Source organism: Spea bombifrons, chromosome 2 (assembly GCF_027358695.1).
Source record: "Spea bombifrons isolate aSpeBom1 chromosome 2, aSpeBom1.2.pri, whole genome shotgun sequence".
NCBI classification, from domain to species: Eukaryota; Metazoa; Chordata; class Amphibia; order Anura; family Pelobatidae; genus Spea; species Spea bombifrons.
The window spans coordinates 51,216,694-51,236,938 of record NC_071088.1 but is presented as its reverse complement, the minus strand read 5'-3'; the positions used below and the strand labels follow the sequence as shown (position 1 = coordinate 51,236,938).

Genomic DNA, 20,245 nt, shown 5'->3' with positions numbered 1-20,245 from the left:
CCGCCTTACCAGGCGCTGTCCATGCTTTTGCATCACACGTCGCTCCCTGTCTCGCGTTATAAGAAATCGGTCGTTCGTCATTTGCTTGATGCGGCGAGATGCCTTATCCCTCTAAATTGGAAGTCGGTCCATCCTCCGACGCTCCATGCCTGGATGTCCAAGGTAGAGGACATCAGGGTGATTGAGGACCTTTCTGCCACTTCTCTCAAACAGAGGGAGGCTTACACCGCTACCTGGTTCCACTGGCTCTCCTTCTTGGGTAGGCGCACTCCATGATTGCCTCCTTCGTGTGGGGTGTATGTTTCTTTTCGCCTCTTTGTATCGTTGATGCTTGGATGGGCGCCTGGCCATGTTTGTTTCACCTGTATCCTTTGTGTTTTATTCGATCAGGTTTGCTCATTTTATACACTGTGTCTTGTTGGCATGTTATATTGCAATGGCTGTATTACTTCCTTTGCCTTTGTCCCTTTCCCCTTTCCCCCTTCCCCCCTTTTTTGCCTTCTGTACCCTTCCTTCCCCCATCCTGTATAAAATTTTGAAAAACCCAATAAACTTTGGATTTTGAAAAAAAAAAAGAAACCAAGTTATGTTTTTTCATTAACTTGGCATAATCAATACATATAGGTTATATAGGTGCCTGTGTGTACGTGGATATACATTTATAGATTCATTCAGTACATAAAAAATATGGCCTGCTCCCTTATAAAACACTACAGCATGACTTCCAACGCATACCTACCAAGTGTCCCGAAATTCCTGCTTCCCTCTTTCCTCACGGATGCCCCTGTTTTGTATGTACTCAGAATATCGGACGCTGCTGCCCATTTCCCACCCGCCATGATAATATTCTAAAAGCAGATTTTTTTTTTCCTTTTAGCTCCAAAATATCCATTGATGATTCTATGCTTTTGATCTTTTACTTGGCACGACTATTCTTTCATTCTAAGTACAATTTATTTTCTGTACAGGGCAGACGTCACGTTGACGGATCTTGAAGACTTGAAGGACTTGATGAACGTGAACATTGAAAGCAACAAGGATCTAATCACCGGTAGCTGCCGAGCGAAGGTACTAAAATGGTTTGTATATCTCGGCTTGGTGGCAATAGGTTCTCTTTACTAGGATATGATTCGCCTTTAAATAATTAATCATGTTGTTAATACTTGGGGATATGTTTTCTTTTTCAGGGGTGAGGATGTCACAGAGTTCCTGCCTTCACCTAACTACATTTTGATGGCGGACTGCATATACTATGAAGAGGTGCGGGTGCTTCCGTATTTATTACATGGCTCAAAAGAGATCTTGTCTAAAATGGAAATGTGATGGCAGATATGTTCCATTTAGCCCATCTAATCTGCTGGGGTTTTTTTTTGGGGGGGGGGTCCCCTCCTGGTGTTAAAGACTCAATTCTTGATCTTGGTTTTGGGTAGGCCTATACCTATGGGACTCATGTTTAAATGTTCTTACTGCATTAACCTGCTGCAATCAGGCTGGTTCAGGTATTAGAATAGTGTGTATCATATGTGCCCACCTTGGTGCTGTGACACCCCTGAATGTTATTTGCTATATGTTTATTATGTCCGTCCTGTGAGTAGTTCCCTCATTAGGGTAATGTATAAAATCTGTATATGTATTGTAAGGGCCACTGGGCGGTATGCTAGGGGAGTAGGGATAAAGACATAAGTCTTGGACTTAACTCTGTCTCACCAATGGACCAATCAAAGACTTACATCAATTTTATTTCATGATCTCACCAGGTATATTGAAATTCTGTCATTATCAACACATGTAAACCTGTTTATTTTTGTTATTAATACAGTCCTTGTGTCTGCTGCTGAAGACCCTTAAAGATCTCTGTAGCCTGGAGACTTGTATCCTGTGCTGTTACGAACAAAGAACCACTGGGAAAAACCCTGAAATTGAAAGAAGATTTTTTGAGGTGAGATCATAGAGCCCCCCTTGATAGGTTTAAATATTTCTGCTTCTGCAGATTGTTAAACACATTTTTGTTGCTAGTATCAGTTTATCCGTCCTTGGTCTGTCGTTTTTGTCTGGTCTACTAAACAAACAGCCTGTTCCTCTATAATACTGCCCGTGGTAAACGTTAGAATGGCTCTGTCTCAATCACTCAGCTCTGGAGCTCTGACTAATATAGCCTGTGGGAAAAAAGGATTCCATTATCGTGGCTCTAGGAGTCAGCTCAGTGTGTTGCTTGAGCAGGGAAGGCACCCTAAATATCACATGACTGGCAATGTCGGTCTGCAGATAAAAGGGGGTATAATGGGACAATATTAGATAAAACCAATATTTTTGTATACAGGTCTTTGTGTTATGGTACTACAGGCAGACAACCTGCGCTATGGACGCAGACAACCCCCGCTGCTAACCGCATCTCCTTCCGGCTGCAGCGGAAGTTGCGAATTGCGTAGACGTCTACCCGCTGCAGCGACTACACAGCAGGGAATCGGAAGCACCGTTAAGTGTGTGTGTGTGTGGGGGTTAAATGGGGGGCATAAAGCATTTCTGTAGGCAGAGTGCTCTATGATGCCTTTAACCCCCTTAATGCCTCTCTGCCTCCAGAGATGCCTTTTAACCCTCTATACACCACTCTGCCTCCTGAAATACCTTATACCTCCCTATATGCCACTCTGCCCCATAATATGCCTTTCAAACCCCTAAATGCCAGAGTGGCATATAGGGGTATAAGGCATTTCTGGAGGAAGAGTGGCACATAAGGGGTCAAAAGGCATATCATGGGGCACAGTAGCATATAGAGGGTTAAAAGGCATATCATGGGGCACAGTGGCATTTGGAGGCTTAAAAGGCATATCATGGGCCACAGTGCCATATAGGAGTGGCAAGCCTGGGGGCAGATGTTCATAACTGGAGGGCAGGTTGGAAAATAAAAGGAAATAAACACAAAAAAAATATTGTTCTCAAACATAGATTTTATTGAAAAAAAAAAAGGTTTACATAGTTTACATGAATTAACATTTACTAGGAAAACTTTTTTCCTACAGGGTCGTCTTACATTCAGGCTTTTTCTTTTTTTCCTAAACTAATATTCAGATTTTGGGGGGTCATCTTATAATCGAGCAAATACGGCAATATGTCATTTTTTTAAGCATGGTTAACTTTATAGCACTTTGAATTTAATGATGTTTTAAAGTTTATTTCAGTTATAAAGCCTGAGTGACTGATGTATTTCTACACATCAGATAATAGACTGCTTCCCAGGATTGGGCCTTCTTGGACCAATGAGAAAAGGGGGATAGGATGGTTGGCCTATGCAGGGATGCTTTGATTCCTTCTCATTCATTGGTCATGTTTACAGCCATGTAGAAGGTATATAAGCAGAGGTGGAAGTTTCTAGTAGCTTCCTCTACAACCAGGATCCGGCAGAGAGTAGTTCTCGGGTCTGAAGATTTGAATGGCTACTGAGGACTTACACAGCCCCTGATTTAGTTGCTGCGCAGCAGGACATGGACGCTGTTCTGGATTCCTGTCAGAAGTGAAGAGAACGCATGTCGCACTTACATGGGCTTCATGATCCGGTACAGCAGATGCTACCAGGGCTGAGTGGTGATGCCAGGAAAAACCAGTAAGCGCAGGATGCCACGCGGAGCCTTCTTCAAGTGGAAACGGGTCCAGGAGGAGCCCATCTTATCCTCTTATAACCAACAGAAACACACCGGGGAGGCCGGCTTCCATGGGAGCTTCCTGGCAGCGAGGGCGCAGTAAGTATTTGTAAGATGTCCAGAGATGCTAAAAAAGGGGTAAAGTTTAAAGAATAATGCAGTAAGGGGTCTTTCCCAGTTTTAGGTCATGTGTATGTATGTATATATGTGTATGTGCAGATGGATGTATACAGGTGGGTATGTTTATATGCTTACGTATGTATACAAGTGGGTATATGTTTTATGTACATGTGTATACAGGTGGCTATGTGTATATGTTTATGTGCATATGTATGTATACAGGTGGGTATGTGCATATGTATGTATACAGGTGGGTATGTGCATATGTTTATCTGCATATGTATGTATACAGGTGGGTATGTCTGTTTATGTGCGTATGTATACAGGTGGGTATGTGTGTATGTTATGTTGCATATAGAGGGCTAAAAGGCATATCATGGGGCACAGTGACATATAGGAGTGGGAAGCCTGGGTGCAGATGTGCATAACGGGGCGGGTTGAAAAATAAAAGGAAATAAAAACAAAATTTTTTTCTCAATCATAGATTTTATTAAAAAAAATAGTTTACATGAATTAACATTTACTAGGAACACTTTTTTCCTACAGGGTCATCTTACATTCAGCCTTTTTCTTTTTTCCTAAACTAATATTCAGATTTTGGGGGGGTCATCTTATAATCGAGCAAATATGGTAATATGTCATTTTTTTAAGCATGGTTAACTTTATAGCACTTTGAATTTAATGATGTTTTAAAGTTTATTTCAGTTATAAAGCCTGAGTGACTGATGTATTTCTGTGTATTTCTACTTCCCAGGATTGGGCCTTCTTGGACCAATGAGAAAAGGGGGATAGGATGGTTGGCCTATGCAGGGATGCTTTGATTCCTTCTCATTCATTGGTCATGTTTACAGCCATGTAGAAGGTATATAAGCAGAGGTGGAAGTTTCTAGTAGCTTCCTCTTCAACCAGGATCCGGCAGGGAGGAGGTCTGAAGATTTGAATGGCTACTGAGGACTTACACAGCCCCTGATTTAGTTGCTGCGCAGCAGGACATGGACGCTGTTCTAGATTCCTGTCAGAAGTGAAGAGAACGCATGTCGCACTTACATGGGCTTCATAATCCGGTACAGCAGATGCTACCAGGGCTGAGTGGTGATGCCAGGAAAAACCAGTAAGCGCAGGATGCCACGTGGAGCCTTTTTCAAGTGGAAACGGGTCCAGGAGGAGCCCATCTTATCCTCTTATAACCAACAGAAACACACCGGGGAGGCCGGCTTCCATGGGAGCTTCCTGGCAGCGAGGGCGCAGTAAGTATTTGTAAGATGTCCAGAGATGCTAAAAAAGGGGTAAAGTTTAAAGCCTAATGCAGTAAGGAGTCTTTCCCAGTTTTAGGTAATGTGTATGTATGTATATATGTGATTTTGCATATGTATGTTTATTGGTGGGTATGTTTGTGCATATGTATGTATTCATGTGGGTATGTTTATGTATACATGTGTGTATGTTTATGTGCATATGTATGTATACAGGTGGGTTTGTGTATATGTGCATATGTATGTATACAGGTGGGTATGTCTATGTTTATGTGCATATGTATGCATACAGGTGGGTATGTGTATATGTTTACGTGCATATGCATGTATACATTTGGGTGTGTATGTTTACGTGCATATGTATGTATACAGGTGGTGTGTGTTTATGTGCATATCTTTGTATACATGTGTGTATGTGCATATGTATGTATACATGTGTGTATGTGTATGTGCATATGTATGTATACAGGTGGGTTTGTGTATATGTGCATATGTATGTATACAGGTGGGTATGAGCATATGTATGTATACATGTGGGTATGTGTATGTTTACGTGCATATATGTATGTATACAGGTGGGTATGTGTATATGTTTACGTGCATATGCATGTATACATTTGGGTGTGTATGTTTACGTGCATATGTATGTATACAGGTGGTGTGTGTTTATGTGCATATCTTTGTATACATGTGTGTATGTGCATATGTATGTATACATGTGTGTATGTGTATGTGCATATGTATGTATACAGGTGGGTTTGTGTATATGTGCATATGTATGTATACAGGTGGGTATGAGCATATGTATGTATACATGTGGGTATGTGTATGTTTACGTGCATATATGTATGTATACAGGTGGGTATGTGTATATGTTTACGTGCATATGCATGTATACATTTGGGTGTGTATGTTTACGTGCATATGTATGTATACAGGTGGTGTGTGTTTATGTGCATATCTTTGTATACATGTGTGTATGTGCATATGTATGTATACATGTGTGTATGTGTATGTGCATATGTATGTATACAGGTGGGTTTGTGTATATGTGCATATGTATGTATACAGGTGGGTATGTGCATATGTATGTATACATGTGGGTATGTGTATGTTTACGTGCATATATGTATGTACACAGGTGGGTATGTGTATGTTTACGTGCATATGTATGTATACAGGTGGTGTGTGTATATGCATATGTATGTATACAGGTGGGTATGTGCATATGTATGTATACATGTGGGTATGTCTATATGTTTATGTGCATATGTATGTATACATGTGGTTATGTGTATATGTTTACGTGCATATGTATGTATCTATGTGAATGTGCATATGTATGTTTATTGGTGGGTATGTTTGTGCATATGTATGTATACATGTGGGTATGTTTATGTATACATGTGTGTATGTTTATGTGCATATGTATGTATACAGGTGGGTTTGTGTATATGTGCATATGTATGTATACAGGTGGGTATGTCTATGTTTATGTGCATATGTATGCATACAGGTGGGTATGTGTATATGTTTACGTGCATATGCATGTATACATGTGGGTATGTGTATGTTTACGTGCATATGTATGTATACAGGTGGTGTGTGTTTATGTGCATATGTATGTATACATGTGTGTGTGTTTCTGTGCATATGTATGTATACATGTGTGTATGTTTATGTGCATATGTATGTATACAGGTGGGTAGGTGCATATGTATGTATACAGGTGGGTATGTCTATATGTTTACGTGCATATGTATGTATACAGGTGGGTTTGTGTATATGTGCATATGTATGTATACATGTGGGTATGTGTATGTTTACGTGCATATATGTATGTACACAGGTGGGTATGTGTATGTTTACGTGCATATGTATGTATACAGGTGGTGTGTGTATATGCATATGTATGTATACAGGTGGGTATGTGCATATGTATGTATACATGTGGGTATGTCTATATGTTTATGTGCATATGTATGTATACATGTGGTTATGTGTATATGTTTACGTGCATATGTATGTATCTATGTGAATGTGCATATGTATGTTTATTGGTGGGTATGTTTGTGCATATGTATGTATACATGTGGGTATGTTTATGTATACATGTGTGTATGTTTATGTGCATATGTATGTATACAGGTGGGTTTGTGTATATGTGCATATGTATGTATACAGGTGGGTATGTCTATGTTTATGTGCATATGTATGCATACAGGTGGGTATGTGTATATGTTTACGTGCATATGCATGTATACATGTGGGTATGTGTATGTTTACGTGCATATGTATGTATACAGGTGGTGTGTGTTTATGTGCATATGTATGTATACATGTGTGTGTGTTTCTGTGCATATGTATGTATACATGTGTGTATGTTTATGTGCATATGTATGTATACAGGTGGGTAGGTGCATATGTATGTATACAGGTGGGTATGTCTATATGTTTACGTGCATATGTATGTATACAGGTGGGTTTGTGTATATGTGCATATGTATGTATACATGTGGGTATGTGTATGTTTACGTGCATATATGTATGTACACAGGTGGGTATGTGTATGTTTACGTGCATATGTATGTATACAGGTGGTGTGTGTATATGCATATGTATGTATACAGGTGGGTATGTGCATATGTATGTATACATGTGGGTATGTCTATATGTTTATGTGCATATGTATGTATACATGTGGTTATGTGTATATGTTTACGTGCATATGTATGTATCTATGTGAATGTGCATATGTATGTTTATTGGTGGGTATGTTTGTGCATATGTATGTATACATGTGGGTATGTTTATGTATACATGTGTGTATGTTTATGTGCATATGTATGTATACAGGTGGGTTTGTGTATATGTGCATATGTATGTATACAGGTGGGTATGTCTATGTTTATGTGCATATGTATGCATACAGGTGGGTATGTGTATATGTTTACGTGCATATGCATGTATACATGTGGGTATGTGTATGTTTACGTGCATATGTATGTATACAGGTGGGTATGTTTATGTATACATGTGTGTATGTTTATGTGCATATGTATGTATACAGGTGGGTATGTCTATGTTTATGTGCATATGTATGCATACATGTGGGTATGTGTATGTTTACGTGCATATGTATGTATACAGGTGGTGTGTGTTTATGTGCATATGTATTTATACAGGTGGGTTTGTGTATATGTGCATATGTATGTATACAGGTGGGTATGTGCATATGTATGTATACAGGTGGGTATGTGTATGTTTACGTGCATATGCATGTATACATGTGGGTGTGTATGTTTACGTGCATATGTATACAGGTGGTGTGTGTTTATGCGCATATGTATGTATACATGTGTGTGTGTTTATGTGCATATGTATGTATACAGGTGGGTTTGTGTATATGTGCATATGTATGTATACAGGTGGGTATCTGCATATGTATGTATACATGTGGGTATGTGTATGTTTACGTGCATATATGTATGTATACATGTGGGTATGTGTATGTTTACGTGCATATGCATGTATACATGTGGGTGTGTATGCTTACGTGCATATGTATGTATACAGGTGGTGTGTGTGTGTGTTTATGTGCATATGTATGTATACATGTGTGTATGTTTACGTGCATGTATGTATGTATACAGGTGGGTATGTGTATATGTTTACGTGCATATGCATGTATACATGTGGGTATGTGTATGTTTACGTGCATATGTATGTATACAGGTGGTGTGTGTTTATGTGCATATGTATGTATACATGTGTGTGTGTGTGTGTGTGTTTATGTGCATATGTATGTATTCAGGTGGGTTTGTGTATATGTGCATATGTATGTATACAGGTGGGTAGGTGCATATGTATGTATACATGTGGGTATGTGCATATGTTTATGTGCATATGTATGTATACAGGTGGGTTTGTGTATATGTGCATATGTATGTATACATGTGGGTATGTGTATATGTTTACGTGCATATGCATGTATACATGTGGGTATGTGTATGTTTACGTGCATATGTATGTATACAGGTGGGTTTGTGTATATGTGCATATGTATGTATACAGGTGGGTAGGTGCATATGTATGTATACATGTGGGTATGTGCATATGTTTATGTGCATATGTATGTATACAGGTGGGTTTGTGTATATGTGCATATGTATGTATACATGTGGGTATGTGTATATGTTTACGTGCATATGCATGTATACATGTGGGTATGTGTATGTTTACGTGCATATGTATGTATACAGGTGGGTTTGTGTATATGTGCATATGTATGTATACATGTGGGTATGTGTATATGTTTACGTGCATATGCATGTATACATGTGGGTATGTGTATGTTTACGTGCATATGCATGTATACATGTGGGTGTGTCTATATGTTTATGTGCATATGTATGTATACATGTGGTTATGTGTATATGTTTACGTGCATATGTATGTATACAGGTGGGTATGTGCATATGTTTATGTGCATATGTATGTATACAGGTGGTGTGTGTTTGTGTGCATATGTATGTATACAGGTGGGTTTGTGTATATGTGCATATGTATGTATACAGGTGGGTATGTGCATATGTATGTATACATGTGGGTATGTCTATATGTTTATGTGCATATGTATGTATACATGTGGTTATGTGTATATGTTTATGTGCATATGTATGTATACATGTGGTTATGTGTATATGTTTACGTGCATATGTATGTATACAGGTGGGTATGTGCATATGTTTATGTGCATATGTATGTATACAGGTGGTGTGTGTTTATGTGCATATGTATGTATACAGGTGGGTTTGTGTATATGTGCATATGTATGTATACAGGTGGGTATGTGCATATGTATGTATACATGTGGGTATGTCTATGTTTATGTGCATATGTATGTATACATGTGGTTATGTGTATATGTTTATGTGCATATGTATGTATACATGTGGTTATGTGTATATGTTTACGTGCATATGTATGTATACAGGTGGGTATGTGCATATGTTTATGTGCATATGTATGTATACAGGTGGTGTGTGTTTATGTGCATATGTATGTATACAGGTGGGTTTGTGTATATGTGCATATGTATGTATACAGGTGGGTATGTGTATGTGCATATGTATGTATACAGGTGGGTATGTGTTTATGTGCATATGTATGTATACAGGTGGGTATGTGTATGCGTTTATGTGCATATGTATGTGGGTATGTGTGTATGTCAGGGCTCCACAAATCCCAGGCGCCAGTTCGCCATGGCGACAGAATTTTGTCCTGGCGCCTAGATGTTTGTCAGCCTTAAACATTTTGTGAAAAAATTGTGGATGTAAGAGGCTGCGTCACCACAAGGGGGCGCTGCTGCTGCTGTAGGCTGAAAACGTGGTTGCTGGAAAACCAGCAATCGCGTTTTCAGATGCCACAGGCAGCTTCAGGGAAGGGGGTGGTGTGTTGATTGGGTCCCCACACAAGTGTGGGGACCTGACACAACACCCCCCTGCTGCCTGATAGCTCCATGAGAGTGACAGTGCAGCGGTAACCCCTTCAATGCCGCAATGGCGGCATTTTAGGGGTTAATTCCCGTTTTGTGCGGGGCTCTGCTGCTGGTGGTCTGTCTGGATGCCCGGGCAGACCAGCAACAGCAAAAACGAGCCCCCACAAGCCCTTTGATGACTCCTGTAGGCATGGAAGCCAAATACCTTTACATTTCCACAGTTAGATCTTTTTATATTGTAAGATATTACAGAGGAGGGTATATGCGATGCTTTTTACCCATATAGAAAATTGAAAAATGTCAGTTTCTAACTACTGGGCAGATATTTGTGGCGCTATATCTTTACATGTCCACAGTAAAATGCCATTTTGTAAGATATTGTAGGGATTTGTGTGTGAGGTATATGTGGTATAATTATATCGGTCCAATGAAGAATTTTTTTTTTTACCCCATGTAGAATGTTGAAAAATGTCAGTTTCTAACTACTGAGTTGATATTTGGGATGCTGTATCTGTAAGTTTACACAGTAAAATCTTTCCACATTGTAAGATATTAACAGTGGGAGGGTATGTGTGACACTGCATTGTTTGTCTTTTTTTGTTTGTTTTTTAACCCATATAGAATATTGAAAAATATCAGTAACTACTGGGCTCATATTTGGGCGCAATATCTTAATATTTCCAGTTTAGTAATACCATATTGTAAGATATTATAGAGGCGGATGTGTGTGAGATATATGGTAGTGTAAATATATTGGTTGAATGGAGATTTACCCCTTATAGAATTTTGAAACATGCCAGTTTCTAAGCAATAGGCTGATATTTGGGGCTCTATATCTTAAAATTTCCACAGTAAATTTATATCATATTGTAAGATATTGTAGGGGGATAAGTGAGGAATATGGAGTGTAAATATATCAGTATAATGGGGTAATTCTTTTTTACCCCATATAGAATGAAAAATGTCAGTTTTTAACCAATGGGCTAATATTTGAGGCGCTATATCTTTAAATTTCCACAGTAACATCTTTCCCTATTGTAAGACGTTATAGAGGGGGGTATACATGACACTACTGCACTGTTAATATTATGGTCCAGTGGGGAATTTTTTTCTTGCCCACAGTAATAGCTTTAGGGTCTGGTATTCCCACTGTTGTGTCATTGTCTAGGGACTTTTCCATTTAGTGCACAACATGTGGGTTTCATGTTGTTGTTGGCATTATGCATTAAAATGCTAGGTTTTGAGGAGTTTCCGTTGTCACATTGTGTGGAGGTTCAATAAGCTGGTAGATCTACAGGTTGTAGGATTGATAGTTGTGTTTGGAGGCTAGCAGTGGTGTTTGGAGGCTAGCAGTGGTGGTTGGAGGCTATTTAACTGTTCTTACTCTGCTCAGATGTTCTCCCCACCTACGTGTTGTCTACCTCTTGATGTTTTGTGCCTTTAGTCCCCACAAGCTCGTGAGAACCAAATCATAGTTGTCGTCGTAATCTTATGGAGCACCTGCATTGACAGAGACCTGGAAGGTCTTCTTCAAATTAGAAATAGAATTTGACAGCAGATATGATCCATGCAGCCCACCTAATCTGTCTGTTTTTCAAGACTCTGTCCTCTCATTGCATTAACCTCTGCCTCTTCTCTTGGGACACTATTCCACTTACCCACCACCCTTTCAAAGTGATGGATTGAAATACCCTCTGATTTACAAACGTTTTAAAGGATTTCATCTTGGTGTTAAATGTAGTTACTCAGATGGGCAGTTACAAGTTACTCTTAAACTGGCAGATTCTCAATGTTGTTATGCTCTCTGAATGTGAGGGGCAGTTATGGCTAATGGGGTGTTGAGCGATAATTTAGTTGCAGTTATGGCTGATGGGGTCTTTAGGTTTAATTTAACCCTAAAGAAAGCCGTACTTGTATGATTTGTGTGGGTGCACTAATTGATAAGAGAGAAATTAGAGTTGAAGAAAAACAGCAAAAACACAAAAACGTCTCCAGTCCTTTAGAGACATGTTAGTATCAAAATCCCGGTCCTGAAGGGGTTAAACACGTTTAGAAGTACATTTATTGGGAATAAACTATACAAACCATATATTGTTTTTCAGCGCACCCAGCAGATTCCAAATATACCATTTTTATACGTGTATGTCTCATTAGGTTTGAAAAATAAAGCCAAAAATGGGGGAAAAAAGTGTATTTTTTTCACTTCTGACTCAATAAAAACTAGTTTGTAATTTTATTTTTCTAAACTCTAATATCAAAACCTGTGTTGCTTAATATTTGTAGTAGGTAACCAGTCTAAAATAAACAGGAATTTAGAACCGTAGACTGTTTTTCTAATATTTTATTGCTAAAAGGTCAATTTACTAGACTATCACAAAAGACATCTTTAAATTTAATGCATGGCTGCCATCAATTAAACAGCTCTAGCTGCCTGGGATGGTAAAATATGCCAACAAAACTATATATTTTTAGAAACTACACCCCTAACTGCAGCAAATGAGGTCTTATTTGTATTTGTATCACAAATCTGACGTGCAAAACAAATAAGTGAATATCACACTTACAAAAAAGAAATTAAAAGCAGCAAGTTAATTTGTCATGTGCACTCCAGTCTTGTGCTACTAATACATGCAGCCCCTCATTTGATGCGCCAAGGGGTCTCTCCCAGCCAACTTACGGCACCAGGATTTTAAAAGTCTGTACGAGCGACTCTATTGGTCGCTCGTACAGACTTTTAAACTCCTGGTGCCGTAAGTTGGCCGGGAGAGACCGCTGGTCTCCTGCTCTATCAGTTAAATGTCCGCACAAGCGGCTTTATTGGTCGTTCGTACGGACATTTAACTGATAGAGCAGGGAGACCAGCGGTCTCTCCTGGCCAAGTCACGGCACCAGGAGTTTAAAAGTCTGTACGAGCGACTCTATTGGTCGCCAGCAGGGGGCTCGTCTGCCATCAACCAATGGTTCATAACTGGGGGGCCAGGTTGGGAAATAAAAACAAGAAATGCATTTTATCAAGGTTTTTTTATTCTGCCATTTGTTTATGGTTGATGGGGTCTTTAGGGTTAATTTAGGGGCAGTTATGGTTATTGGGGTCTTTAGGGTTAATTTAATGCTGAGGACTGAAGAGTTAACTTAATCAATTTAATAAGGGTAACTTACGGTTAGGGCTGCAACAACTAATCGATAATGAAAATCGTTGCCAACTAATTATCGTTTCGTTGAATTGGCTTTTAACGATTATAAAACAAGTGTTTTTTCAGAGCAAATGCTCTGAAAAATACCCCTCGTTTTATAATCTGTTTGTGACCCACAGCAGTTCCTACTTACCAGTCCCTCCCATTTCCTATAGCGTCCTGTGAGTGTAACGTTAATATTTGGGCTGTTGAAAGGGGTTAATTTAGGGGCAGTTGTGGTTGATGGGGTCTTCAGGGTTAATTTAGGGGCAGTTATAGTTAATGGGGTGTTTGGGGTTAATTTAGGGACAGTTATAGTTAATGGGTTAATTTAGGGTCAGTTGTGGTTGATGGGGTCTTCAGGGTTAATTTAGGGGCAGTTATATTTAATGGTGTGTTTAGGGTTAATTTAGGGGCATTTGTGGTTGATGGGGTGTTTAGGGTTAATTTAGGGGCAGTTATAGTTAATGTGGTGTTTAGGGCTAATTTAGGGGCAGTTATGGTTAATGGGGTCTTCTCTTCAGGATTAATTTAATGCTGAGCACTGAGGGTTAATTTAATTAAGTTAATGAGGTTAACTTAAGGTGCAGTTAGAGGTAAGGGGGGGCAAACTGAGGGGAATCTAAATCCTGGGGGCAGTGAAGATTAACCCTTTATTTATTTATAAAAGTATTGACTGTGAACGAGTCTGCAAATCTATGAGTGCACTATGGGATATCAGAGGGGTATACGGCATACTTGGGGAGGACGGAGTGACATATCGGGGTATAAGGCATATAGGGTATATAAGGCATGTCTGGGAGGCATTGTGGCATATCTAGGAGGCAGTATGGCAAGCCTGGGCTCAAATGTGCATAACTGGGGGGCCAGGTTGGGAAATAAAAACAAGAAATGCATTTTTATCAAGGTTTTTTTTTTTTTTATTCTGCCATTTGTTTTTAACATCCTATGAAATTATTTGAAATGAATGAAAAATTTACATTTTTTTATCCGATAAATCGAAAAATAATCGGCCAACTAATCGATAGTTGCAGCCCTGCTTACAGTGCTGTTAGAGGTAAAGGGGGGTAAACGAAGGGGCATCTAAATCCTGGGGGCAGTGAAGATTAATCCTGTATTTATTTATAAAAGTATTGTCAGTGTGCTGTAACGAGTCTGCGAACGAGTCTGAATCTATGAGGGCACTATGGGATATCTGGGGGTATAAAGCATATCAGGGGGTATAAGGCGTATAGGGTATATTAAGCATATGTGGGGAGGGCAGAGTGGCATATCTTGGAGGCAGTGTGGCAAGCCTGGGCTCAAATATGGGGGGGGCAGGTTGGGAAATTAAAACAAGAAATGCATTTTTATCAAAGTTTTTTTATTCTGCTATTTGTTTTTAACATCTTGTTTATTGAATTATTTTAAATAAATGAAAAATTTACATTTACTTTTTTTATTCGATTAATCAAAAAAATAATCTGCCAACTAACCGATTATAGGGCTGCAACTAACTATTATTTCCATAATCGATTAGTTGGACGATTATTTTTTCGATTAATCGGATAAAAAAAAAATTCATGTATTTAAAATAATTTAATTAACGTGGGATGTTAAAAACAAACAGCAGAATAAAAAAACACAATACTTTTATAAATAAATACAGGGTTAATCTTCACTGCCCCAAGGATTTTGATTCCCCTCAGTTTGCCCCCCCCCTTTTGTTTATTGCTAATTTAGGGGCAGTTGTGGCTGATGGGGTATTACAAGTTAATTTAGGGGCAGTTATGGTTAATGGGGTCTTTAGGGTTAATTTAATGCTGAGGACTGGGGGTTAATTTTATTTAATAAAGTTAACTTAAGGCGCAGTTAGAGGTAAAGGGGGACAGACTAAAGGGAATCTAAATCCTGGGGACAGTGAAGATTAACCCAGTACTTATTTATAAAAGTATTGTGTCAGTGTGCTGTGAACGAGTCTGAATCTATGAGGGCATATCTGGGGAGGACGGAATGGCATATCTGGGGGTATAAGGCATACTGGGGTATAAGGCATATCTGGGGAGGACGGAACGGCATATCACGGTTCACAGTGGCATATCAGAGGGTATAAGGCATATAGGGTGGCATATCTGGGGGTATGTGGCATATCTGGCAGGCAGTGTGGCAAGGGTGGGCTCAAATGTGCATAACTGGGGGGGCAGGTTGGGAAATAAAAAAGTTTTTTTTTTTCTGCTGTTTGTTTTTAACATCCTGTTTGTTTAATAAATTATTTTACATACATGAAAAATTGACATTTATTTTTTTATCCGATTAATCGAAACAATAATCGTCCAACTAATCGATTATGAAAAACATGATGCTTGTAAACATTTCCCCATGTACATAGATCATCAATAGGCCACTGAATCAAACTTTTTGGTAAGGCCCCTGCCCCTTAATATGCCTATTTCATAGACTACATATGGGCAGAAATTAAGGATAACAACTACCGATGAGCCATTTCTGTTTGGCGATTGCAAGCTATTGGTCTAATGTGCAACGGCAATAAGGTTGATAGTACATTGTTACTGGCTGGCACGGCTGTCAGGGTAATGGCATTAACACATCCATAGTGAAATATATATTCATATTGGAGGGGTCCAAAATGCGTCATTCAAGGTCCAATGATACCGGGCTCAGTCCTGGAAATAAGAGATGCCGAGGAAGGATGTGATGGATTAGTACTTGAAAGTTATTAAAGACATGCTAAGGAATCGAAGGACAACAGTAATAACGGTTGAACGCTGAGTAGTGGGTGTTATTTCAAAATCTATAATTTGCTTATTATGGGAAAATAGAAACCTTTAGAAATTATAGGGTATGCTATCACATGACTTAAATTACATTGGGCCCACATAAAGTGGATTACTTAAAATCCAGTTTTACAATACACAATCTGTGTATGACATCTTAAAAGCAGAAGCTCTGTAGTAAGGTCCCAGCCATGTAGAGCGATCTGTGAACAATGGTACCTGTAGTTATACAACATGAAGGAAACAATAACAAAAAATGCAGGTGTTTCTCAAATTTATTCTGATTTTATGATGTTAATTGGAAACCACCGATCTTGATACACTTGGCCAGGGCTCCGTCCATCCTTCAGGCCATCCAGTCTGGAGTGACAAAGGAAAAGCCAGAGAGACTCTGGCTGCCTGATGAAGAGGACGTGCAAGATGCAGAGGACATGTCACATGAAGAGGACATATAAGATGATGAGTCCTCTGTGGTGTCCAAAACTAATGGAATCTCTTGGAGTGTCTGCAAGCGGAGATTTGGTGTTGATGGCTGGTACGGGGGAGTTGAAAGGCAGCTCTCAATATCCTCCCACTCAATGTTCTGGAAGAATGGATGCTGCTTAATACATCCTGCAGTCGAGAGGCGATACTGAGGATCTTTCCTCAAAAGATGCTTCAACATGTCACCAGCTTCTTCAGAGAGCTGTTTGATATACCGAGGTCTTTCATGTAAAATGGAATAGATTATATAGAATGGTAAAGCCCCGTTAAGCATCTGGAATAGAATCACCCCAAAGGACCACCAGTCCACAGCAACACCGTATGCTTGGTTCTCATGTATTTCCGGGGCCATGTACAAGAATGTTCCACATTCTCCTTCTGCTTCTGCTGTTCCAAAAATACCTTCTGCAACAAGACCGAAATCGCAGATCTTCGCATGGCCCTCTCCGTCAAGCAAGATGTTGTCCGGCTTCAGGTCTCGATGTATAACGCCCCGAGAGTGGAGGAACTGGATGCCACAGATGATTTCAGCTGAATAAAATGCAGCTGTGGTGTCGGTGAGGCAGCCCACCCTGTTCATATATGACTTGAGGCTTCCACCAGCCATATATTCCATCGCAAATAATACGCAGCTCTCGGTTTGGAAGGCTGCATATCCGTGACACAGGAACGGGCAGTCTCGAGCCATCTCCAGCATCCTCCTCTCTTTCAGTAAATCTTGGGGGTTTATGGCTTTCTTGCGGATGGCTTTTTACCGCTACCATGGAATCTTTTCTAGGTACAGAAGCCAGCATGACCTTTCCAAATGATCCTTCTCCTAGTACTGAATGGAAGGTAAAGCCGGAGAGTGTCATGGGGAGAAGGCTCCGAAATCGTTTCGCATTAAGACTGCTTTCCTCCATACTCCTGCGTCTTTTCATGGGAACCTTTCCCCTTCTGCGCTCCTCCAGATGTTCCTCTGCTCTTTCTTTCTCCTGCTGCCTCAGATTCTGGCTGCTTTTCACGCTGTATCTACACCACTTTTTGTCATGTTCGGAGCTGCCTGTGCTGGTTCTGGGGCGTTGTGTCCTTTGCCCTCTCACACAGGCTGCTCTCCTCCCTCTCTTTAGGAGTATGTTTGGTCCTCTTCCTCGCTCTCCCTCTTTCTTCCTGAGTATTGCTACTCTCTTTCTTCTTTTTGAGGACAGGGACTCTACTGGCCGAGTGCTCCTTGCTCTGATCCGTACTCCTTTTTGCGGTGTTAGTGCAAGCTGTTTTCAGTCTTTTGAAAAACTTGCGCAGTTTTCTGGGGCAGGATCTCTTTACAATCCACCTAAGTCCATGGAGCCGTATGTCTATCCCATGCATGTTTAATACCCTCACCTTAATAACATCACTCATCCTAGGATAACTTTTCACTTCCAGCATTATAGATATTACCTATTGCTACTTAGACTCAGGTATTGTCTTCTCCCATGTGTTCCTTTTTGTATTTACATAAAACATTTTCCCCAGTATGTCCCAATATCTAACAAATCAAGTTAAAAAAAGAAAGGAACAGAAACAAAATTTTCTTAAAAGGCCTTTATAAATGTATCCCATACATGTGTTTGTACATACATGTAGATTGAACATGAGGTCTATGTAGGTGACTGTACACAACATATGCCAGGGTCGGCACGCTTCGATGGTGGAATTAAATGCCATAGTAATATGAGGAAAAACTCAAATGGAGAAAATATATTTTATATTTATTTGAGGGACTTTGAGAGGTGAGATTGCACCTGTGACATGATCTTGACATGTTGGTAGTTACGCTGACAAGCTGCTCTACCACGTATGTATGGATATGTGGTTGGCCCTCCTGAGCCTGCTTTGCCAACGACTTGTCTCATTTGTGGTTGGAACTGAAATGATTTAGGCCCCGCCCACTTGATTCAGCCACGCCTATTATTGCATCATCTGCCTGTTTGTCTCGCTGGCTACACCATGGAGTCCAAGACCATCATCCTACACTGACCTCCACCAGAGGATTTTCATGTTATCTGTAAACTGAACTTCCAATTTAACATGTCAATAAAATTCTGTTAACATTTAGTATAGTTCATGCTGTTTATTTAAAAATATTATTATTTCCCACAAATAACGTATGATATTTAGCAATTATCAGTTAATGTTCTAAGATAACGGGTCAGTTTAATTTGATCAAGGGCAATATCAACGTACTGAGAGCAACAGCTACATTTGGAACGTTGGAACCAATGAAATGTTCTATCAGGTCTATCACCATAGCAACCATAGGAATGGTCTAAGCAGAAGAACCAGGTCAATGGTTGCCATGGTGATAAGATCAACATTGAAACTTTGCACCAAAAAGGAATCATTTTGTTTTCCGTGTATTCTGCGTGACTTTTCAAGCCAGAAATCAAACGGAACCGAAATATCCATTTATGAAATATTACTTTTTACCTTTTGGTTTTTTTTTTATTAAACAAAAATCCATTTCTGTAAGATTAAGCCAGGCTTCAAGGGACTTGTCTCATTTGTGGTTGGAACTGAAATGATTTAGACCCCGCCCACTTGATGCAGCCACGCCCACTATTGCATCATCAGCCTCTGTGATGTCATCATAGGAGGTTATATAAAGCAGGTGAAACTCAGTCACTTCTCATTGCTCAGCAGAGCAGGCGAGTGAGAAGATGTTAGATACTCTTCTGATAATCGTGGGGTGCCTCTGCACCTTCATGATGCTTTTATTACTTGTTGGATTAGGAAAACGTAGTGGAGGACGAAAGGCAAATGAAGCCGACCTCTACCTAGAGATTATGTTCGCAATCGAACGCACAAACCACACCATGTTCCAGATACAGACCATAACGGGTCAGTTTAATTTGATCAACGTACTGAGAGCAACTGCTACGTTTGTAACGTTGGAACCAATGGAATGTTCTATCAGTTCTATCACCATAGCAACCATAGGAATGGTCTAAGCAGAAGAACCAAGTCAATGGTTGCCACGGTGATAAGATCAACATTGAAACTTTGCACCAAAAAGGAATCATTTTGTTTTCTGTGTATTCTGCGCGACTTTGGAAGCTAGAAATGAAACAGAACCGAAATATCCATTTATGAAATCTTACTTTTTACCTTTTGGAGGTTTTTTTTTAAACAAAAATCCATTTCAGCAAGATTAAGCCGGGCTTTAAGTGACTTACTTAAAATTGAAATTGATGTTTTAGCTAACTGAAGACTATTTAAAATTATGAAGCGTGGCAGTTAACGCCGTGATGACTCCATTAAAAACTATTTCAGCCAATCAAACATT

The 20,245-nt window shown here is 39.6% G+C and overlaps 1 protein-coding gene across 1 annotated transcript; it reads left to right on the top strand.

The window, feature by feature from the left end:
• Positions 1–717: 717 nt before the first annotated feature.
• Positions 718–1,983, top strand: LOC128473665 (protein N-lysine methyltransferase METTL21D-like). Its single transcript, XM_053455915.1, has 4 exons — positions 718–791; positions 969–1,079; positions 1,188–1,260; positions 1,820–1,983. Exons 1-4 carry the CDS (start codon positions 718–720, stop codon positions 1,949–1,951), a joined length of 390 nt encoding a protein of 129 aa, XP_053311890.1. The 3' UTR covers positions 1,952–1,983.
• The last annotated feature ends 18,262 nt before the right edge of the window (positions 1,984–20,245 follow it).

Coding starts and splice junctions, on each gene's coding strand:
- LOC128473665 (XM_053455915.1), top strand. CDS start 718: ATGACTTCCAACGCATACCTACCAAGTGTCCCGAAATTCCTGCTTCCC. Junction 792..968: donor CTCACGGATGCCCCTGTTTT/GTATGTACTCAG, acceptor TTTTCTGTACAG/GGCAGACGTCACGTTGACGG. Junction 1,080..1,187: donor CGAGCGAAGGTACTAAAATG/GTTTGTATATCT, acceptor TTTCTTTTTCAG/GGGTGAGGATGTCACAGAGT.